Source organism: Drosophila subobscura, chromosome dot, assembly GCF_008121235.1.
Source record: "Drosophila subobscura isolate 14011-0131.10 chromosome dot, UCBerk_Dsub_1.0, whole genome shotgun sequence".
Taxonomy (NCBI): domain Eukaryota; kingdom Metazoa; phylum Arthropoda; class Insecta; order Diptera; family Drosophilidae; genus Drosophila; species Drosophila subobscura.
The window spans coordinates 1,120,397-1,143,913 of record NC_048535.1 but is presented as its reverse complement, the minus strand read 5'-3'; the positions used below and the strand labels follow the sequence as shown (position 1 = coordinate 1,143,913).

Here is a 23,517-nt window from a genome sequence, read left to right as displayed (position 1 = left end):
GGGAGTCGAGAATGCAGATGCAATGCAAAAGACAAGAACTTTGCTCCGAGATATTAGAATGTTGTGGAGGATTTGTTTTTGGTGTGTAGTGTATCATGGAGGAGTCGTAGGCTCTACCAAGACTTACCAAATATTGTGTGCCCACGAAGTTTGGCATCAACTAAGGCTAGCTTGGATGAACTGCCCCAACTGCCTTATGGCGCTGCTTTTATTTGCAAAGTCAGCTTCTGCCACGATCAGCTTGTAGTGTGACATCTCGTGTTTTCTCCATGTTCACACTGTGGCCGCGACAATTCCAATCAGCTCATTGTTTAGTGTGCCCGTTGAGGGTGCTGCAACTTAACATAGTGTCTTGGTTGTTTGCGTGAATTTGTGTGTGTATTGAATTTAATTTTGAATTTTATGTTGCCCATTTGGCCAGTTTTTATTTCTGTTGCTCCAAACGATGTCGTTTTGAAGCCTGACTTGAAATTGCGAATGGACCTTAGAAACACCTTTGAATCTGAATCCGTTCCTAAAAGCAACACGTTCAATGGGTCTGATGGTGTCTCAATTTCAGGTAGTTCTACTTTTTCTGAAACGCAACACAAACCATTTGACTCATGATTTAAGTTGAGCTTGTCATGAGCTCATATAACACCAATCAACACTTTTTAATGGTCGGAATAATAAACATCTGGCTCGTACTCAACGGCGAGATAAAGAGACGAAGTGGAAGTTGGCGTTGTCGGCCGCTCGGCGCTGCCCTATCTACTGTGCATAGGAATCGACCGCCCGGTCTTAAAATTGACGGCTTGCTACGATCGTCTGTCTGCTTTTTGCTCGAAAATGGAATGACGTGTGTGCGGGATGTGTCGGGCTAGGTCGCTCTCGTCGCGCAGGATGTCGTCCTATACCCTTGATGCTACATAGAGCTAATTTCGGGCCTCCGGCAGCTTGGAGACTGGCTGCCCCTCTATCTTCTTGGCCCTGGAGTCAGATAAGTATGGGACTAAGGTTCTTTAGGATGCTCTTCGGCTGCCCTGTCTTAGTAGAGACCCATACCCAGTTTAGCACCTCCTTGAGGGTCGCCAACGTCTTTATGTAAAAGGCCGCCGAACGGGTATCCTCGCAGGCGATGGCTTTAACCGTGCCTTGGTTCCAGCCGCTTCCGTACATTTGGGTGGCCCCCAAGTTTTTATACCCGGTCCGTCCGCCGGTCTGTCTGTCCGTCCGTCTTGTTTGAAGCCAGTTTCTCATCGACTATAAGAGCTAGAGTCAACAAATTTTGTGTAAGGACGGGATATCACACTTAATCAAGTTAGTTTCATTATTTCGCCCCTCCCCCTTTCGAGCCACATAGGGAGAAAATCTCTCATATCAACAATTTTGAAGCTTAGCGAAATCTGAAAACGCAATTCCGTAGAGTAGGATTGCTATCTATCAGATTGCTGAATAAGGGTTACATTATATCCAATAATAATACCATTATAGCCAGAATGAATAAAATAATTTGCAGTGGCTAACCTCACGCCGTCCAGCAGCTTTGGTTTTTTTTTTGCACATTATCTCATTTCACACTCTGCTTCGTGCAGTGTGCGGATCCTGGGGAGGGGGGCAAGCTAAAAGAGCGTGTTGGCTTGAGAATTGATGTAGATGACAACCATGTAAAAAAAGCATATAATTAATAAAAAAAAAAAAAAAAAATAAAATGTACTACTGAGTTTTGGGTATACAAGTTGTGGACGCGTAAGAAGCGTCTCACACGTCCCTCCTCGTTATATACATCTAACTTACTTGAGACGTGTTGTCTCACTCATCTGGTCGCATTCAATGCGAAGAAATTACAATAGACTGCTCTATTCGGTAGCGAAGGTCCGGTTAGAGCATTGATAAAAAACAAAATTAAAATTAATCATCATTTGATGCTTTTTTCGATCTCTTTTCTTGAAAAGATAGCTTTAGTATGTAACATATGTTTTGCATGTGAAAGATTTAATTATAAAAATGCCTTTAAAATTAGCTTAAAGTGCATAAAGCCTAGTACTCAGATCGAGAAAAGGGGTCGCAAAAAAAAAATCGAGATGAAATTCGTATGGAACCGATAAGAAAATGTTGTGCGCACAAGTTACTTTATAGCGGCTGTTCGCAGAGGCAGTACTCAGATCGACAAAAAAACAGGACGAAAAAATCTAGAAAGTCAGACGATAGTATTTTGTGGTATCGATAGTATTTGTGTGGTATTCGTTGCTATGTTGCTAGCAGCTCGAAAAATAAAGATTTGTTTTATATTCCGAGAGGGTACCTAGCAAACACAAAGTAAAGTCTCATTCAAATGGAGGCAACAATGCAGCTAAAGTTGATAGATAAATGACCACCGTGCTTCCAAACGAGCTTAAGGCCATCAAACGGCAAAAAAGGAAACAATTATTATAGATTAATGAGATTATATTGAATTTATTTGCATTTAAATTTGTTTAACTTATTTGAACGCCAGTATCTTCATGTTGCCAAGACACAGACCCGGCTGGGCTGTTAACAAAATGTTTTAACTCCACAGGTAGTGCCAAGGGGCGATGGCGACAATCTGGGCTCAAAACTATCCAATTTTGAATAGGAAGGGTGCTTGGAGGCGCCGATTTACAACTTTGCCACGGGCGCACATATTCCTTGGCGCGGCCTAGCTGCTCCATTAATCAAAGAAGTCTGCAGATGTTAATCCCAGCCATATGCAAATTCTCTGTCATATTTTCAAACTGCGGAATATGCAAAGGGTATCGTTTCATGGGTTTCCATAAATGAGCACATATTCATATGATTTATAATACTCACATGTATGGACAACGACCGTCCTGGTTTCTTTCCTGCAGATATGAGTTTAATCAAAGTTGTCGTAGCTTATTTCGTTGATTGTCCTCCTCCTTCGATCATGCAAGAGCCGCCAGTCTCACTAAAATAATCTCCTGCTTGGATCCATTGTTTTATTAACCTTTTATTCAATTTTCACACATTTTCAAAAAGGTAAACAAAACAACACAGCTGCCTGCGAAGTGTAACCGTACGGAATGCGGTTTTCACCTCTGGTCACACTCTGCTGCTAGCAAAATATATTGAAAATTTTGCCAGCAAGTTTTTTTTCGATCTGAGTACTAGGCTTAAGTAACATTTTTTAAGATTCACGAAAAGAACTGAAATATGCATGAAGCCATTGTATTAAACAAAATTAAAGATTTTTGTATACCAGGGCTCGGCGCTGCCCTATCTACTGTGCATAGGAAACGGCAGTGCTTTTGCGCTGCAGACACGTACACTTGTTGCTGCCTTCACGCACAAACGCAAAAACGGCGTGTGCGTGCCGACCACTGCTTCATACACAAAATAAACGATGATTATGAACATTTTTTATCGGTTCTAGCTGACTTCAAGACGAATACATACAATAAAATATATTTAATATTTGTTTTATTATAGTGTTATTATACTGTATGTTTGGTGGCTATATTCCATTGGCGATGAATGTAGGAAGGTAGAAATAACAAAAAGCATTTGAAGAAGTACCTGTAACGTTTAATAAATCAATAGAAAATATTTATCGCCTTAAGTTATCGAACTGAAATAAAAAAATTAGCCAAAAGTAATGTAAAGAAAAGTATGTGTTTATAAGATGGGCGCTACAATGGTTAAGCCATTGGTAAAGAATGGAAGCTTGTTAGATGCATTGCCATCGCAGGTAGTTTTTCTGTAACTAATATTGTAATTATTTAAAACGGCAAGATTATTTACATTTCAGGGAACGTTGCATGTTGTCATGTTAGGCTTAGACTCTGCTGGAAAAACAACAGCACTATATAGACTTAAATTTGATCAGTACTTAAATACAGTGCCCACTATAGGATTTAATTGTGAAAAGGTTATTAATGATTTATAAAAATAGAGCCAGTCTTTTAACTAAATCCCTCTTAAATTTTTTAGGTACAAGGTACGATTGGCAGAGCAAAGGGAATTCATTTTCTAGTTTGGGATGTTGGAGGACAAGAAAAGCTGAGGCCGTTGTGGAGAAGCTACACACGGTATGATTAATTGGTTAATACGTACATATTTATAATTTTTTATTTCGATTTCAAATGTTTTCAGATGCACGGATGGTATTTTGTTCGTTATTGATTCCGTCGACACAGAACGCATGGAAGAGGCAAAAATGGAATTAATGCGTACAGCAAAATGTCCAGATAATCAGGTAAAAATTTCGTTTATTTATTGTGTAGACAATAAGCCAAAAGATTTAATAAAACAACGAAATAATCCTGGTCAAGGTTTCCTTAGTCAAAGCAAGGCTTGTACAACTTATTTGAAAAATTAATTCATTTTTATTGTTATTAAATTGTGATATTTTCTTTTTATGTTAAACAGGGTGTTCCTGTACTGATTCTAGCAAATAAACAAGATCTTCCAAACGCATGCTGCGCAAAAGAACTGGAAAAGCTTCTAGGACTCAACGAGCTTCACAATCCAGTGCCGAACATGCCAACGATAAGTGCAAGCTCTTCTTCAACGAGTAACCTAATTGGTTATAGCTCTTCAAACCAAAGAAACGCAGAGAAAGCAGTAGATACGCATCTACCAAGCCAGCTCTTCTCTCCAACAACGCCTATTCTTGAACAAACTTGCGAAAGCAATTCGTCAATGATTAGTGGCACGATGTCCTCATTTTCATATATGCCTTCTCACACGAATTCGGCGGAAAAAGAGAAGAAAATGCAGCACGAAACAAAACAAAACTGGCACACTACAATAAAACATAACAGTACTGAACCTTTAAATGCTTTACACATGAAAGGCTGGTATATACAACCGACGTGTGCTATAACTGGCGAAGGTCTCCAAGAAGGCTTGGATGCATTATATGAAATGATTTTGAAACGTCGAAAAAATAAATAAGTCCCATAAAAAGCGACGGTAGTAGTTAAAACAGCGGACCTCTGGGTACCTCTGGAAAAGTGTGTAGAACGTAAACTCTATTTAGCACAATTAAATAAATAAAAATTCACAAAAATTAGTAATTATATTATGTATCTATTAAAACGGAAAAGAAAAGGCTTTAGCTAGCGTCAGCGCATTGAAAGATTTTTAGACGCATTGGACTTGTTGGTTACGAGATCGTTTATGGTCTAGTGCGAGTATATTGCAAAGTTTTTTTTATATATCAGCCCCACTGTGCACAGACTGCTCACTTTGCCGCAAGAAATTCTCTGGTTGAACTATGGGAATGTATGTATTGTTATGTATGTATCGGTGAGTTTTAAATTTAAATTTTGTGAAAAGTTCTTCGTGAGAACGTGATTATATATCAAATAGACAAAATGTGGACAGTGTGGAAGCTATCTTTGATGTGCACTCATATTCTTGAAATCGAACAGCGTATGTATACTCTCGCTCATTCGAGGTCACTATTTTAGTCAGGACGGCATTTATTTTATTATCATCTTATAATAGAGAGATTGTACTGCCTTGTACAAACTTAAAATTAATTGCTCCTCAGGAATATCTGGTATTTAATATAAATACAATTAAATATTTAATTTTTTGGAACACTAAAATTGATCAATTTTAAATGGAATTATGTGTATTAATAAATGTACATGCATGAGTACATATGTATGTATGTATTTACAAACATAAATGTGTGTATGATAATACGATGTGAATAATTTTTAATTGTGTAACGTACGAGTTAACAAGTGAACATCAAATTAGTTTTGTTTTACTCTGATCGGAAGAGCTCACGTGGGATTCAGATACTCGCGCATACACACATATGTATGTATGTTAATGCGTTTATTCATATTGTGAGCTCGAGATAAAAGTAGAAATACATTTTAGCACCTGTTGCATGTGGATCGGCGTTTTTATTATGACAATCCTCAGTCAGCAAAAGGTTGTGTGTGACTACCGTTTCTTCTAATTATAGTTTCTTTTACTTTTAGATACCTTAAGTACCGAATTAAAAACAAGAAATGGATGCAAATTCTGAAGTTGTGGTACGTAATATTTGTTTAGCTTTTTTATTTCTATACATAGAAAGGAGTTTTCAAACACTTTGGATCGTTTGTATCTATAATGAGACCAGTATTTGTAAAAAGCAAGTAAATGCATAGCATAAACATAATTTTTACATGCCCATGCATTCATAAACATTTTAAGAACTACTACCAGTGCTTGGATCTGCAGAGCTTTCAGATCTTTTGACATTTCTAGAAATTTGCAGCATCATTGTTTTTTTTTTTAAATTTTTTTACAATAACAGCCGCAGACGGAAGTTGTAGTGACGGAAATGGCTCCCGAAGAAAACGCCGAACAACCCGAAACGTCTGTAGAACCCGGCCTAAATGTTAATCATTCAATTGGTGAAAGCAATGTCGATTCAAGTTTGGTCGTTGTGGAGAAAAAATCTGATGAAGACCCTAAGGAATCGGACGAAATACCCACCACTAAAGTTGCTAAAGTAGATTCGATTGTGGTAGCGGATACGGAAACTTCGAATCTGGAAACAGAGGCCACGGAAAAACCGGCTATTGCAGTGGTGGAAACAGAGTTTGAAAATTTAACTGCCACTGAAATTGATGCTATCAGCGGAGCAAATGATCAAGATGGGCCTACAGAAGAAACATCCCATATTGCCAGCGAATCGGAAATGGAAACAGAACCTCAAATAAATGCCAAATTACAAGTAGAGCAAGAGGAAGAAACTAAATATGAGGATGAAACGGAGTCAGAAGATGGAACAGAATCTGTGACAGAAGAAGTATTTTATTACGCCTTACATTCAAACTACCTGATTAAGCGCTTCCTAGCTTTTCGTTTGCAGCAAAGCTATCTGATATATCCATAAAATAAAAATGCATACCTTGAGTTGATTGAAATACGTGCATAGCAGTGAACTATTTCCTTATCTAGAGCTTTTTAACGCTGAGAAGAGCAGAGAGGAGCGAGCAGACTTCGATTTTTTCAAATTTTGCATAAGATATCATTAAAATCTCAATACGTACACCTACATAAACGCATACATAAAATCTATCTGCATAAAAAAAAAAAATAATTATTTGTTATAGAAACTAAACCATTTGAAGTAGATTGCTAAAAGTAATGTAGATAAGATTTAAAATCCAGTTTCCGTGGAAAGTAATAAAATACAATACAAAAAACAATTTTGAAAGTAGTAATTGCCAATGACCAACTATCTGTTCGATTATTTTGCTTAATCTTTTTCAAACCCGTTTTTAACAGGATATCGACCGAAATACTATCGACTTGGCAGAGAAATCTGAAGCACCGTCTGAAGCAATCGAAAGCCAAACTGCTTTGGTTAAAGAGTCTACAAATAAAAAGGTAATTAACTAGTATAACTTAGGTTTGTAAAAATGACTTTCTTAACTGAAAGGTATAATTGCTACATACTTATAGCATATATTTATTTACTCTTTAATTTGCACGCAGGGCACAGATTTGAAGGAAAAATCTAATGGCTCATCTGATAAAACGGCTCAAAAACCTAACGAATTTTCTGATGAGAGAATTTCAAATGATCAGGTAAGCGATTGGGTAATATTGGTTCGTGGTTATTTCCAATAATAAAACGTGTTTTGTATAATAGTATACCATAATACAAATTGTGTTTACAATATGAATATAATTAAATATGATAATAATTAATGTTACAAGCAGATTCTGGGTACAAGTTGTCTCAAGACTGATTCGCAAATGATTTAAAATAAAAATCAGTTTAAGATATAATTAGCTTTTTAAAAAAAATGGCTGAGTGTACATATGTATGTACATCAGGACAATCTCTGAAATAGACTCTAAAATTTAGAGTGTTGGGACGAAAAGGGCGCGACGTTTTAACCATTTCTCCGTTTATAGGCTAACTAGTTATTTTTATTGTCTGCAGAAAACCTTTAACAACCAAATTCAGGACATTATATCTGATATAGATATAAATATAAAAACACAAGAAAAAATTACCCAGCTTAAGGAGCAAGAGCTGAAGCTTATTCAGAAACAGAACGAACTGACAAACCAAATTCAGCAGCAGCAGATTCTGGCTCAACAGCTGACTGCCCAAAATCAATTCAAACAAAAACAGTGGGAACAACAGCAAATTGAGCAAAAAGAGTTCTTAAGCTCACAAGCTTACCAGCGGGATGGACTATCCTCAGCGCAATCTCATTTGCACACCGCCTACAATCAAAGTGATGATGGACATAATAAAAAAGTACGTACAAAACATGACAACTGCTTATTTTACATATTTACATACATATGTATGTTTGTATGTCAGAAAGGATTTTCGAACCCGTAAAAATGTTCGCAAGTAGCCACTTATGTGACATACATATGTATGTATGTACATACATAAATATGCACATGAAGATATACATATGTAAATAAATATATCTTAATTTACATATTACATACATACATATGTAGTAATGGATTAGTATTAGAAAGGGTGGCTTGCTTAAGCACTGACGCTTCTCATACCCTCTTGATTTATGATTAAAGCAGGGCTCGGCACCCATACAATCAACGAGCCGTTTTTGCGTTTGTGTGTGAAGACAGCACGCAAAACGGAACATTTCACTATATTGGTATTGGTACGAATCACTGTAGTACTCGTGTACGTGAGGGCAGCGCAGCAGCAGCGCATTTTTCCGCACCCCAGGGATAGTGCCGTGCCGAGCCCTGGATTAAAGCAATACACGTTGAATGCAATTTTACTTAGCCTTGAAATACAACATGAAACTTAACTGTGGAGTGGAGTCTGATTGAAATACTTATTTTAAAATTCACAAAATGTATCCTCAATTTCCGTCATATGAGAATAGGGTCAATAATGGCTTTTTCAATAAACTCAAAAGAGTAAGACCGCTGGAGCCTTTTTTAAAATAGTTTGTTTTGTTTTTAATTGTTGCAAAGTACTTTTTTTTTTGGTATTTAATCGCTACAGCGAAATTGGATGGTCGCACGACGATGAGTCCGCATTGACCAGGTACATACTTCAGTTTATGTTGGGGGAAATTTAGAAAATAATATTTTACTGAAAATTTTGAACTCAAAAAAGAGTTGTTTGCCGAATGGACACCAAAAATAGATTGCAAAGTATTTACACCCAGGACTACTATATTTATAAAAAGTTTTTTTCATAATTTTTGACCAAAAACCTATTTTACGATTTGGTTGGTTTTTTGCATTTTCGTGTAACAGCTACATATCTGTTGCAAAGAAATAATATTCCATGCAAGGGTTTACAATTCGTTTACTATTGGGGATATGGACTTGTCTATTATATATGTATATATGTATGTACATATGTATATGTTTTTATAACTGTACATACATATTTATAGATTCATGGAAATTGTAAAAAACAACTTTAGTTTGTTTACTGTAACTGCTGATGTTCTTCAAAAATAATAAATTGCAATTGAACACGTGAATGGCAAACATGAATAATTTTCACTGTATATGAATATGCACACATGCATACATATGTAGATGTACATATGCACACATATGTGTGTATGTATAGGACCTGCCGAACACTTAAAACGAACGTATTTTTCTAATGTATGTATGTATATGTATGTATGTACATATATGTACCTCTATGCATGTGTTTACCGAATATCATATACATAGAACTTAAATTAATGTGCGTTCGTTCCAACAGTTGAAAAGCAATCTATAATTAGCCTTTAAGAGAAAACCGTATGTGCCCATATTTACATACATACGAGCCATGTGTGTGTACACACACAGTTTTACATATGTTCATATGTTTGTGGTATGTACATACATATGTATGTATGTATGTATGACTCTTTCTTTAACGACAAGTGTCTCTTTTAGAATTTTATTTGTGCCGCCCGCTAGTATCGAAAAAAATGGTCTTAATGCAATATATAGGTTAACGTTCGAAATATTTCTTAATGCGCAAAAGCCACCACCTAATTTGTTCCAAATGAATTGCATAGAGAGAAAACACGGGTTTCGGCCTAGTGATCTATACGATCAAAATAAAAGAAAAGTTTTATTAGAGCTAGGCGCAAAGCTGTGGCAAAGAAAAAGTGTACGTATCACCTGGGACTAATAGCTAAAGAACAGAAAACAATGATTGGCTTTGAAAAAATATTTTCCACTGTTGACCACCTCACCTCAGGAATTGTTCACTACACAGAAACATCCATAAATGGATGCAATCAACAATCATATCAACTTTGTTAGAACAATTTTCCAATATATTGTAATTAAAATAGGAAACAACCAATTTATCGAAGTCAGTTGATTTGCGAAAAATATTTACACCTGCGACCGATGCTGTTGAAATATTGCCGAAAAATCGTAAGTAACCACACAATCAAACAGACAACTGAAAAGGTGATACGTAAGTCTCGTACAACTTACAAGCAATATATGTACATATGTATGTACATATGTATGTACTAAGGGCTACCTGTTATCAGTGCTTGAAATGTTTTCGCTATGGTCGGTTGCCATTGGACTAATGTGAATGAAAATATCCAGCTTGCACACACGTTTTATATTGATCGCTTAAGCAGTTTATAATCTAAAAACATATCACTAATTACGTATCGCCTTTTAAATGTTACTTTACCATAAGTGGACCGTTAATTAATAAACTGTTTGCTACTTAAACTGATTTTTAATTTGTTTAAAATAGGAAAGCTATATGCATCATCCGCATTTTATTCTCCAAACCTACATCCAACTGTGGAAGACCAGGTTGAGCTAGCCCGAAGAATATCCCATTCATTGAGTGATATCAGTAACCAAACGTCTAAGGGTCAAACAATGTATGTCAATCGCAAGAAACGCTCAGTAAAATGGGTTCATGAAGGTAGCGATAAAGGTAATAGACATTTTGATGCATGCAAAAAGTGATTACACTTAGCCGATATGCCTGTTTTACTACCCTGAGAAGAGATTAAAGTAAAGAGTTTACAGAACTAGTCAAAAAACTAGTCAAAAAGTATCCCACTCTTGTTACATAAAACAGGCCGTCTGCCGCAGCAGAATTCAGCCATTCAGGAATCTTTAGACTAACTATCGATATAACAGCGATCATGCACTTTAGTTTAAAGCTTTAAAGAACAAACCTGTGCACATTGTAGATTTTACAAAAAAAACTGCACAAGTATATACTCATTTAGATTTGTTTCGTACATGCAGAAGGCCTAACATTTATTCCTTCACCCCAGTTTGTATCACTCTAGTTTAAACAGCTATAACGTAAGATAGGAATTAAAAAACTTCTATTATTTCGACTATCTGTTCATTAAAGGACATTTAATTTATCACTTTGGTATACTAATAATATTTAAGTACAACAAAAGCGAAAAACATTTTTTGTCGCACATTTAAACAACCAGTGCCGTTTCCCAGGATTCATTTGATGAAATTATGGTGCTCCGTATCCTACTCTCCAAATTTCTTGTCTTCTTAAACTTAGCTCATACCGTACTCCTAGTTATACATACATACATACATACATTGGTGTTAAAAGTATAATTTTCACTGTTGGTATTACTGTAAAAATGTATGTCTTTGAAAATCTGTTAATGTTTAATAATTTGCACATACAGAGGAAGAATGCACAAGTGAAGCTAATGCGTTATATAAAGAAAATGCAGATGCAAATTCCACGCTGGAACTAACTAAGCTGGAGAAAATTCCACTAAAGCTCATAATGAATCCAAGAGGACAGGTCCGCGACTATAACTCACTCAAAGATTCGATTAATGTTGAAACTGGACTGTTATCGCCAGACAATTGCGCTGAACTAATAACCGCACTAAATCTTCATCAGGGACGAGGTAAAATAACAATTCCTTAGTATCATTAAATTGTATTGGAATCATTATTTGTGAAGTAACCTAAACATTTAAGTTTAGTTCAAAATGTTTGCTGTTCAATTTTTCTGAATGTCCTCATTATACAAAGTGTATATTTCAATTACACTACGAACCAACCCATTTTTTTCTGAAAGATTTGGCTTCAAAATTGTCTGATTATATATTTATGTTTTCTATAAATGCATTTTTTTTAAGGAATTTTAAACAACTTGGATATTTTGTATACATTTTTCAGGGGTCACGGTTCGTTTTACAGTATATACAGTATATATCATCAATATCATCATCGTCATCAATAGGCTAGTCAATATAGCTACATACATATGTCTATCTGTCCGTCCGTCTTGATGAGCTCCTGGATATTAGCGGCAATAATAGCTACATACATAAACCAAATTTTGCATCCAGACTGCTGTGAATCACACTGTTACAAGTGTAATTCCAAATTAAGACCGGACCCCCTCCCGCCTCGACTTAGGTCGATCATCTCTCATATCCACAATTTTGAAGATAAGAGAAAACAAAAAACCGGCTCCGTAGAAAATCTCCGAAAAAGGATCAGATTGGATCTTTATTGAAGCCAGAATGACGAAATTCATGTCCAGTGGCGGCCCCCCACCCCATCCAGCAGCTTTGTTTATTTTTGTTGCTCATGCTACATACATATATCGCTCGCATCTCTGTAGTGTGCGGATCTTGGGAAGAGGAGTGTTGTTCGGGAGAAGTGATGTGGATGTAGACGACAGGATTTAAAATGTAAAACTCGAAAAAAATATAAGGTCACATATGTACCAATGTATGTAAATACATATGTATGTATGTATCACGCTAAGGTAACATATGTAAATATAACGAGAAGGGACGTGTGAGGCGCTTCTTACGCGTCACAACTTTTACACCCGGTAGTCAGTAGGACATCTGTACCTTAGTGGTTTTTTTTTTTCAAATTTTACATTTTTCCTACATATGTCATATACATTTACATCTACATAACTTCTCGCGCCAACACGCTCTTTTAGCTCGCCCCTCCTCTAGAGCCGCACACTGCAGAGGCACTGCAGAAGCAGAGTGTGGATGAGAGAATGTGCAAAAAACAAATTAAATCTGCAGGACGGAAAAAGTTAGATTTTGTCGAGTAGTGTTATAAGAACAAACAAACCAAATAATGTATTAATACACATTTAATCAATTTAAATCACATAAATAGCTGCAACATTTTTTTCTGCCATGAACTTAATAATTACAATTGCTTTACTTGCTTTGCTTCTGCCAACGTTACGTCGTCTCCGCCACCGCCGCCTGCTCACAACCTGCTCAACCATGTTCGCATATGTACATAGGTGCCGAACTGTTTGCAAAACGTCGCAGAAAGGCTGATAACTGGGTAGTCGATGAAACAAATGCAGGGGCTCAAAGTCATCCATCTGGTCTTCCAGATTATCAGCAGTACCAGCCAAAGCCGGTAACCTCTCCAAACATTTTGCCGGCGTATTCTGATGCTGGAAAACATCGCGTTCAATTAAATATTCATCAAGATCAATTGATAGAAAAGTATTCTAAACCTGGACTTCAGGTTGTTAAATCGCCTTGGGAGGCCGCGTTACAGACAGGTTCAGCAAGCTCTGCTTTTTTGGAGGAATCCAACCCTCGAATCCAAACGGTCTCTTCGACCGTACCACAAACATATTTTCATAGTGGTGGAAACGACTTGCCAGATGCAGTGGATCCAGTATCCTATGACATACCATTGAGTAATCAGCAGGAGTCATACAAAGAGGTAATAAGGATTACTTATTTTAATGACATTACACCTAAATAGTTTTTTCCGCTAAACAGTCTCTTAACCATCATGTTAAACAGCAATCATCCATTTTGCCCTCGAACCCACAAAGAGAATTGGCTTACAAACCAAGCGTTGCCCAGGGCTGGGGAGGTCGTAACGTGGAATTACCAAGAGGTAAGAAAATTCTTATGAATAAATACATTACTGATATTTCAAGAGCTTAATTTGGTGAGATAAGATGATTATTTTTCTGCTATGAATAAACTGTTCCAGAGTATTTTGAATTCAATGAACCGTTGTCATCTTGGGAGGCCAATTACAACGAGCAATACAAAAACCAATACATCAGTGAAGAGCATGACATATTTAGGGAAAAGGTTCAAAATGACTATTTGAAAAATCAGCCCCTTGATTTCGCAGCGGATGTGCAAACCCGATTGCATCAACTCGAAGAATTCCAAAAATATTTTTTGGAACAGCAACGACTTGAAATAGAAATATTGAAGCGAAGAGACGACTCTCGTTTGTTACGTTTTAACAAATTACAAAACGAGCAGCTCAAGCTTGAGAGTCCTAATGACGTAAGTCTGAATAATGAAGATATACCACAAACAGGTCCCATTACCGATGACGAAATAAGCGAGAACGTAAATGTGCGAGATCTTATATACTCGTTCGAACAGCAGTCATTAGGGGAGTACAAAGAATCTGTAAGATGCAGAAACCAAAACGGTTCTGCATATCTACCAAATGAAATCCCCGAAGCTGACAATGAATATGGAGGCAAGATTCCTAGATCCCGGAAAATCCGGTTTTCGTGTTTAAATTGTTTTATATATTAAATTGTTATTTGTTCACTCCGGTCCACAGTCCACAGAACAGAAATATTTTCTTTATTCTCTTATTTAACAGATAAGTGTTGCTATGTTATCATGTGTATGTCATCTTCTGTCTAAAGCGTCCTAATTCTTCTTTGTCCCTGAATATTCACATTGAATTGTAACGTAGTTACTATTAAAAGCTTATTTACATCGTGTCCTTTTAATTTTAAATTCTTTTTCCCACAGGCCTTTACGTTCCTAAGGAAATCTCCTTAGCCAGCTATGCACCACCACCAAAGAATTTTACAGATCAGCAGCCAGTATATTCGGGTCACAACATTTCAAATATCAACACAACCTACGAACATTCACATCGGCATCTGCCCCCAGCAACCTCCAATGCAAATGAAAAATCAATGGGAACTAGTTGGGGCTTTCCGGTTTCTAAGCCCATGGTACGTGGTTTTAGCACAATACCTCCAAAGCAACAGTTTTCTGCTCCTGCTGGCTACCAGAAAATACTTCAAACCTCTGCCCAGGGAGCGCCGCAGGTCAACTTTAACCCATCGCCGTTATCATTTGAGAAATTGTCCAAGTTTGAGCAGTCAAATTTGAGTTACCCGAATCAAAATCAAAATTATCTAAATGTTCGCCAAAAATCCCTAGTACGGAATGTGTCACCCACACCGTTTGTTTTTGGATCCAGTGAGTCTCGATTTTCCGTGGAAAATGCTTCAAGATCTCCTAGTTCTACTGTCTCGACTTCACCGCAACCCCTTCGATCACCCTGTAAGTCTTCGAGGTATGGACCACCATCTACAAATGCAGTGCCGCGACTAACCTCTTCAAGCCAAGCTCAGACCTTTAACAATTGCGCCCGCGGTTGGGGCACGGAACCAGAAAGTCAATATATTTATCCAGGACCAAACGTTTTACCAGCACCAGGAAATATGCCATATTCGGATTTTTAGATTTGTGCGACAGATGAAATACTTATACATCTAAGCCAACACCACGATTTACGACCAATGTACATATATAGATATGTACATGGATACTTACTTATGTGCTTTATATAATACATCAATTGCGTTTGTTTATTTGCGTCTATAAAATAATAATAATAATAAATTGTTTATTGAAACTTGTTTTTATTTAATGTATAATATTTAATTAATGGAGACAACTTATTAAATACATTCTGGTGGCATCCAGAAAAATAAGCCACCATTTATATCATCAGTTGCATTGAATAATGTATCATAGACATCATTGTTGGTTAACATTCGATAAAATTGATTGATCTAAATCATATCGATCAAATTCCCGTTCACGTTCCAGCGATCTGACGCTGGGATTCCTAACCTGAAAAACTGACATATATATTTGTCTGGACGTTGATATGCAATGACTGCACCATCAAGTGGCCCATGCGACACCAAGCCAAAGCCTGTTACGCGCGGAACCCAGCAGAACGCAGCCCTCCTCCCGCCCAACCGACCGAGGGGCGCTGCCGCATGACGCGCGGCGCGATTAACCGAACCGGTCGCGAGCATGCAGGAAAGATAGATGTTGGGCTAATATTCGAGGAAAATTAGAACTAAACACAACTAAACTAGAGCAACTATAGCTAAACAAGCAAAATTATCAAAGTCAAAAATTAAATTAACTACGGGAGAGGTAGGCTAGTATAAGAGATTTAAGAAGAGGAAGGGAGTGAGTCGAGGATATAATGTGATAGAGAGAATTATAATCCGAGCATAACACTCTAAAGGGCTCGTGCAAGGCATAATTCGATCTACACATTGGAAGGAACAAAGGAATATAGTTTCTAGTGGGTCTAATGGGAATCGTAAAGTTTACGCGGCTCAACAAGTCAGGGCTGTCTACATCCCCCTTGATCAAGTTGTGCATAAAAATTACACCAAGCATTTTTCTACGACTAACTAAGGATGGAAGATTTATTAAAAGAAGTCTACTACGGTAGGATGGCAGTCTCACAGTTGCATCCCAGTTGAGGCCCCGTAGGGCAAATAATAAGAAGTTTTTCTGTACTGATTCAATACGGTCCTGATGTATGTTGTACTGAGGGCACCATACACATGAGCCGTATTCTAAAATCGGACGAACAAGCGAGATATAGAGAGTCTTCGATATATAGGGGTCATCAAATTCCTTTGACTACCTCTTTATAAACCCAAGCACACCCATGGCTTTATTTACCATGGTAGAAATGTGTTCAGAAAACTTTAACTTGGGGTCTAGTTTAACACCAAGATCATCAACTAATGTAATTCTCTCAAGAGAACTACCGCAGAGGGTGTAAGGTGCCAGTAAGGGGCTGGAGCGATGAAAAGTCATTACTTTGCACTTCGAGGCATTAAGGTGTAACATATTTGCGCAACACCATGACTGAAAGCTATTGAGATCAGATTGCAAGCGAGAGTGAAATGAGATGTCCTTATACTGGACACAGAGCTTAACATCATCCGCATACATAAGTATTCGAGAATTTGTTAAGACAGAAGGCAGGTCATTAATAAAGAGTGTGAAAAGTAAGGGGCCTAAATGGCTACCCTGTGGTACTCCAGAAGTAACCATGACAGGTAAAGATAAGGAGTTTTTGAAACGGACCCTTTGAGACCTAGAACACAGGTAGCTAGAAATCCATCTCAACAGATTGGGCGGAAACCCTAGAAGGTCGAGCTTTTGTGCAAGAAGAGAGTGGTTTACAGAATCGAATGCCTTACTGAAGTCAGTGTAAATAACATCCGTCTGCAAGTTGCCTTGGAATCCTTTAATGACAAAGGAGGTGAACTCTAAAAGATTAGTGGTTGTTGATCGTCGCCGTATAAATCCGTGCTGAGCTGGAGATATAAGTGATTTGCAAAGATGTTGCAAGTGCGGAGTTAAAATTTTCTCGAACATTTTAGGAATAGCGGATAACTTAGATATACCTCTATAGTTTTTGGCGTCAGACTTTCTACCTTTCTTATGGAGAGGAATTATAAAGGATTCCTTCCAGATGGGGGGAAAGCTAGAAGAATGGATGGAAAGATTGAATAATTTAAGCAAAGGTCGGCACAGAGACTCGGCACAGTACCTGAGTACACAGCCGGGAACTCCGTCAGGGCCCGGTGAAAATACCGGCTTAACTAATTTAAGTTCATGAAGTAAGGAGCCTTCATTTAACATAGGGCAGAAAATGCCATTCGACCTTGGTAAACTATATGGATATATTTTCACATATTTTCGATTAAGAGCATCTCCGTATTCGCCTCAAAATCAGAATTTTTTGAACTGACATAAATTCGCTGTAAATGGTCTAATATCTTGGATGTCTAGATGTGTTTCGAAATCAGGATACCTATGATATCAATGATTTGGTCGAGTTCTATCGACTTACAAAATAAGAATGGGTGCATGCGGCAAGCCTCGTTATTGCCATTAGTTTGAATACATATGGCTCTGCGTAATTCCCAATAATGATTAATGCTTAGCATTACTCAGCGTGCGGTGATGTCGTGCCGATCACTGGATGTTTGTACAGGAACCATCAAAAATGTCTATCAACTTCGAGTTACATATATGTACATATGTAAATGTAAACATACATATGTATGTATGCATATACATAAGTGTGTCTAAATGTCGCTGGTAAAATAGTCAATCGACCAACATTATACGCAACTCCTTCGGTGCTTATTGCGTCTCGTACATGGATCCTCGTTGTCAGTTGTCGTTCTCTTGAATAGCTGTCAGCAATTTGACGCATCGTCAAACGATACGTTATAATGCATGGAACTAACCTTCTTTTTGTTTCCTCTCCTGCAAATTGTATGTATGTACATATGTACATACATGTATAAAATAAAATAAATATGTTAGAAGTATAGCTTATGTTCATATTCCTTGAAGGAGTAGACAGTACAAAATACTATACCACTGTCCCCGAAGTCACTATTAGCAATCGAATTGATATTGAGACTCCCATTTGATTGATTAATAATCTTTTAATTGAAGTGATGTCCATCTTCTTCTTGCGGAAACATTAGAGGTTAGAGCATAGTGTCATGAGAACGGCGCGTTTCATATATTTTTTTAGTTGCCCATTATTGCGTTTAAGCTATATATAATGGGTTTCCAAGTTTTTGCCAACAAACACCAACCTAATGTTATTGAAATATCCAATGTTTTTTTATCGGGTGTATTTTTAACTTTATATTAATAAATGTACGTGTTTTCAGTGGAACAATACTTTTGTTCAGCACACCATCTCACCAAGGTTCAAATTACATATTATTAACCAATTAAGCCTTTACAACATTTTTGAAGGATCTTTTGTCATAATTAATCTTTTATATTAATTCATTTATAAAAAATGAATCGTAAATGGCTTTTAGTCCGTATGGGGGCGGTACAAAACGCGGTTGGCGCGGTCTAGAGGACTACATTTTTTTTTCGAAATTCTACTTCAGTCTAATAAGCTTTCGTACAAATTTGTAGAAGCTTTATTTTAAGGATTAATGCCAAAACGTCGTTTTTACTTAGAGTGCAATGGAAGGAAAAGCACGAAAGCTGTAATCACTTCTGCAATCGTACAGAAACACTTTTCGTTTCAAATCCACACTTGAATTAAGTATTTCGTTGTTGATCTTTCTGTTATAGCCGTTTCATGAACGTTTTAAAATGTGTTAGTATGAATATTATCATATATACACATATAGGGCCGATTTACACTTTTAAGACCAAGTTCTTTTCCACGTTTCTAAAAAGGAATTCTGTTATTCGTAACGTTTTATGTTGATCCAATATATAAGATATATATGAATACAAATTGAGCAGAGGTTCGGAAGGCACTGAAAGATTCAAAGACTTATTCGAAAAAACGAAATAAATTAACCATGTGTCATAGGCATTATTCAGTACGAATTATTCCCCAAATTTTCGGGTTCATTATTTGTACATTGCAGGTAAAATATTCAAATTGGCCGCAATTGATAATGTAAGTTAACTGTAAGTTACAAAGAATATATAATAGTTATTTGGACAGATGACCTTCAGTCAAAGTTCAAGTTAATTCAGCAAAATTTTTGCAGATTTCATCTTTGTCTTTGGCTTTTTAAAGGTCTGTATGACCAGGGAAGTCGTCAAAAAATGCTAAAATATACTGAATAATACTTTTCAAGCAGGAGTATTAAAGTTAAAATACAACGTATTTCATTAATAATTTAGCAAATTAGGATTGAATTTTATTTTGCATATATGTATATGTTGTACATGCTCATGAATATTAGTTAAATTAAAGCAGTCAACGATTTAAAATTGAATGCCAATATATCTTTAAACTAATTGATTCTGTTAAAAAGGAACATAATAGCAAATTGTCAATTTAATTGTTATACTGTTATACTGTGCACCACTGTAGTCCGCCTGCGCGAATATCCGATGGGATGCAGAAGGCCGAGCATCCAGCCCTGTCAAAAGCTCGCTCAAAAGTAGTTTATAATAAAAAAAAACCTTTTGGGGTTGAAAAATCTCTACTCAAAGCCAACAATTCTTGTCTGATACAAATGAAGTGAGAGCGAGTTTTCAGCACAATACCTCGAAGTCAAAATTAAATAAAAGAAATCCAATTAAAAAAGTGCATTAAATATGCTAAGCAATACAATATGTTTAAAAATATATAAACATCTGCATATTGTGGGATAAATAACTCTTACATATACATACGTACATACATATGTATGTATATGTGCATAAATAAATGTGTTCACATTCATATGTACACATGTACATACTGGTTTCCCATGTCATGTGTCCGCTGGATACCGACATACATATGTAGATATGAATGTACATTTTAACGTTCCTTTACGGATGCATTTGCGCATATGTTAATGTTATTGTTAGTATTTAAAGGACGTGCAATGATTGAACATTATATTCACAATTAAGGTGAATATCGCGGCTATTTTTTAGTCATGCCAAACATCACCACCCAGCCTGCCATTTTATGTCGCTTGAATTAACCGATATGGCGGCACCATTTGTAAAATCAACGTGTTTGGGTTCTTCCTTCAACAAAATCAAAACCATGATTTTTTTGATTTTGAATTTCAATATATGTCTTCAGCGTATAAGTGCAACTTCATTTTTAAACATAAATGGTAAGCTTTATACCGTATTTAGAGTTCCCAGTAAGAGACCTTGTACATATTATTTCAGATTTAGCAAGCTCGGATCGACCCTTCTTCGATGACATAAGCCCACGAAATGTTTCAGCTGTCGTTGATGAAACCGCCATTTTGAGATGTCGTGTCAAAAACAAAGGCAATCGCACTGTAAGAAATCACAAACACAAATTTCTTATTTTTAATCTGGTTTTGTTTTTATTCATCCGAAATCCTCTTAATATTCGTTTAAATCATATTTAATAATTATAGTTGGGTGTGATATGTACATGTAAGCACAAATCGAATACCATTTAAACTTTGAGTATAGCGTAAATTGAATTAGAATACATAAGTACATATGAACGTATGTACATGCAGAAAAACTTAATTATAAGTCTGACAAAATTATAACTCAATAAATTATTGAAAACTTCTTGCAGGTTTCATGGATGCGTAAGCGCGACCTTCATATTTTAACAACTAACATTTATACATATACTGGCGATCAACGATTTTCCGTAATACACCCTCCCAGCAGTGAAGATTGGGACTTAAAAATTGACTACGCCCAAGCACGGGATAGCGGAATTTACGAGTGTCAAGTCAATACTGAGCCAAAAATAAACTTAGCAATCATTCTGGATATTGCAGGTAAAGTTTTCCATAAATTACAGTGTGTCCTTTAATATTCATAGGGGTTAGTCCATCGGAAAATAAAGCAATTTCAATATTTCAAATTAAATAGGTAAATTAAATAGATCCAGGATAGATCTAATATCTTTCCAATTCTTAACGACAGCAGATCGATTTGCGGTTCTATATTAGGGCCTCGTAAGGAAAGTTCCGCCACCGTTCGTCCCCTCAACTGGTGACATCATTGTAATAAAGTTTGATTTCATGGTGCTGTTGGGATCGAGCAATGTCCTTAGGCTCTAAAATAAGAATAAGAAAAATTAGGCTTTGTAGCAAATCCATTTAAGAACTCTTTCTGATTTCCGCGATCCCTTTTCTTTTAGCTGAAAGCGAAGCTAGAGATATCAATTTGGATAGGCGGTACTATGATTCAAAAGGTAAGAGGTCAGCGGTCTCGAAACATGTAAGTCTGCCAAATTATTTCAAAACATTTCCTTAAAAAGCGGCTCGAGCAAAAATATTAGGATCAACGGAAATTCACGTTAAACGCGATAGCACTATCGCCCTAGCCTGCTCAGTAAATATGCATGCATCATCTGTTTTATGGTAAGGGTTTTTGGAATGTATGCTATTTTAAACTTCAACACCCTCCACCTTAAGGTATCATGGTTCTTCAATCGTCGATTTTGATTCGCTGCGAGGCGGTATAAGCTTGGAAACGGAAAAAACGGATATTGGAACTACTAGTCGATTAATGCTGACAAGAGCATCATTACGAGATTCCGGAAACTATACTTGCGTTCCTAACGGTGCAATACCAGCATCGGTGAGAGTTCATGTATTGACAGGTAGGGATATTATTAAGATTAACCAACGAGCTATTCCACTAACATTTTATTTGAAATACTTGCACAGGCGAACAGCCGGCTGCAATGCAGACAAGCTCGGCCATCGGGATGAATGCTCACACTGCCATGATAAACATCATATCAATAAAGTTTTTGTTAAATATTTCAACTCTAGCAGAATATATGTACCGAAGAGAGAGATGACTAACTAAGCAACTATCCATACTCTAAAAATTTAACTTTAAGGTAAATAAACAATCTTCCTTTGAAATCTTCCCATGATAAACGTAAAACATGCATACCTTTTTTGACTCCACTACCCGACACGATTTTCCCTCAAGGAACCAAACCAACTTTTTCTGAAAGATATGGGTCTTAGAAATGGCCTGATTATACATATTTTTTTCAATGACAGAAAATTTAATTTAATTTAATTTTTAAAAACTACTTCTAGTAGCTCTTATTTTTTTTACGAAATTTTGAATTTAAAATCTGAGGAAAAAATTATATCGTGTCTTTTATTATAACCAGTACTCGGAGAGTAAATAGGGTATATATATATATATATTGATGCTGATCAAAAATGCATATACTTTATGGGGTCGGAAACGTTTCCTTCTGTGCTCTACATACATCCACTTTTCCCCACATATACAATATAGACTATTTACTCTTTAAGTACCGGGTTTATAAATACTAGTTTACTAGTAATAATACGAGTTACGCACATTGCTACGACCACAAATCTTATATACCCTATTTACACTTCGAGAACCTGGTATAAAAAGAGTAAAGAAAGATTAAAAGATGTCTTCGTCGTACCTCGAGGGTATATAAACTTCAGAACGCCGATGCTAGCATTCTTTAAAAAGACAAATAACAAAAATCCCACATTTAATTATTGAAATTGGGTATTAATTGTTATTCTTTTTCGTTAATAAACCCCTTTTTTTTTATTCTAGATTACAACCCAATTCCAATGGAACGATTGTAAAAGAACGTGTTTATAAAATTATTCAATATAGAAATACAGCATACAAAATAATTCCTATAGTCATATGTAATTAAATTATTAATAAATAATTGCATTCATGCATATGTACACAAATAAGAAAATTAATATGCTTGTTAATACTTTTCACCAAAATTAGTGGGCTTGACTTGGTTTTTTGCGAAGCGAAACCACTGTGGCTATCTATAGTCATTTATAATCTGTCTGTAATTATCATAGAAACCGGTGTGGACAAATTTAAAGGTAGTGTATGTAGGTTTGAAGTAATATTAACCACCTCATCCACTAAGTAAGTAGCTAGTAGCGTATTTACATACATGAGTGATCGATCT

General features: G+C 36.4%; 3 protein-coding genes across 16 annotated transcripts; all 3 read left to right on the top strand.

Annotated features, from left to right (window-relative positions):
• Window positions 1-3,550: 3,550 nt before the first annotated feature.
• LOC117902994 (ADP-ribosylation factor-like protein 4A) lies at window positions 3,551-5,039 on the top strand. Of its 3 annotated transcripts, XM_034814713.1 has the most exons (6): window positions 3,551-3,709; window positions 3,770-3,889; window positions 3,952-4,049; window positions 4,114-4,216; window positions 4,390-4,754; window positions 4,797-5,039. In XM_034814713.1, exons 1-6 carry the CDS (start codon window positions 3,644-3,646, stop codon window positions 4,915-4,917), a joined length of 873 nt encoding a protein of 290 aa, XP_034670604.1. In that variant the 5' UTR covers window positions 3,551-3,643; the 3' UTR covers window positions 4,918-5,039. The 3 variants fall into 3 exon arrangements, with proteins under 3 accessions (XP_034670604.1, XP_034670602.1, XP_034670605.1); XM_034814711.1 differs by having other exon boundaries at window positions 4,390-5,039; XM_034814714.1 differs by lacking the exon at window positions 3,770-3,889 and having other exon boundaries at window positions 3,578-3,709; window positions 4,390-5,039.
• Window positions 5,040-5,329: 290 nt separating this feature from the next.
• Window positions 5,330-15,609, top strand: LOC117902987 (myb-like protein P). Of its 12 annotated transcripts, XM_034814695.1 has the most exons (13): window positions 5,330-5,527; window positions 5,964-6,017; window positions 6,284-6,781; window positions 7,264-7,365; window positions 7,474-7,566; window positions 7,928-8,251; window positions 10,296-10,380; window positions 10,721-10,909; window positions 11,643-11,873; window positions 13,253-13,689; window positions 13,749-13,869; window positions 13,969-14,276; window positions 14,763-14,927. In XM_034814695.1, exons 2-13 carry the CDS (start codon window positions 5,994-5,996, stop codon window positions 14,790-14,792), a joined length of 2,442 nt encoding a protein of 813 aa, XP_034670586.1. In that variant the 5' UTR covers window positions 5,330-5,527; window positions 5,964-5,993; the 3' UTR covers window positions 14,793-14,927. The 12 variants fall into 12 exon arrangements, with proteins under 12 accessions (XP_034670586.1, XP_034670582.1, XP_034670585.1 ...); XM_034814691.1 differs by lacking the exon at window positions 13,969-14,276 and having other exon boundaries at window positions 5,338-5,527; window positions 10,721-10,897; window positions 14,763-15,609; XM_034814687.1 differs by lacking the exon at window positions 13,969-14,276 and having other exon boundaries at window positions 5,339-5,527; window positions 14,763-15,608.
• A 4,775-nt stretch (window positions 15,610-20,384) lies between these two features.
• LOC117902992 (zwei Ig domain protein zig-8) lies at window positions 20,385-23,248 on the top strand. The gene is made up of 8 exons (XM_034814708.1): window positions 20,385-20,686; window positions 20,745-20,860; window positions 21,133-21,343; window positions 21,709-21,762; window positions 21,829-21,931; window positions 21,986-22,173; window positions 22,241-22,419; window positions 23,136-23,248. The coding sequence occupies exons 1-7, from the start codon at window positions 20,533-20,535 to the stop codon at window positions 22,375-22,377; spliced, it is 963 nt and encodes a 320-aa protein (XP_034670599.1). The 5' UTR covers window positions 20,385-20,532; the 3' UTR covers window positions 22,378-22,419; window positions 23,136-23,248.
• Window positions 23,249-23,517: the final 269 nt, after the last annotated feature.

Coding starts and splice junctions, on each gene's coding strand:
- LOC117902994 (XM_034814711.1), top strand. CDS start 3,644: ATGGGCGCTACAATGGTTAAGCCATTGGTAAAGAATGGAAGCTTGTTA. Junction 3,710..3,769: donor TAGATGCATTGCCATCGCAG/GTAGTTTTTCTG, acceptor TTTACATTTCAG/GGAACGTTGCATGTTGTCAT. Junction 4,050..4,113: donor TTGTGGAGAAGCTACACACG/GTATGATTAATT, acceptor AAATGTTTTCAG/ATGCACGGATGGTATTTTGT.
- LOC117902987 (XM_034814687.1), top strand. CDS start 5,994: ATGGATGCAAATTCTGAAGTTGTG. Junction 6,782..7,263: donor CAGAATCTGTGACAGAAGAA/GTATTTTATTAC, acceptor CGTTTTTAACAG/GATATCGACCGAAATACTAT. Junction 11,874..13,252: donor AAATCTTCATCAGGGACGAG/GTAAAATAACAA, acceptor ATATGTACATAG/GTGCCGAACTGTTTGCAAAA.
- LOC117902992 (XM_034814708.1), top strand. CDS start 20,533: ATGTCGCTTGAATTAACCGATATGGCGGCACCATTTGTAAAATCAACG. Junction 21,763..21,828: donor GCGGTACTATGATTCAAAAG/GTAAGAGGTCAG, acceptor TTCCTTAAAAAG/CGGCTCGAGCAAAAATATTA. Junction 21,932..21,985: donor CATGCATCATCTGTTTTATG/GTAAGGGTTTTT, acceptor CTCCACCTTAAG/GTATCATGGTTCTTCAATCG.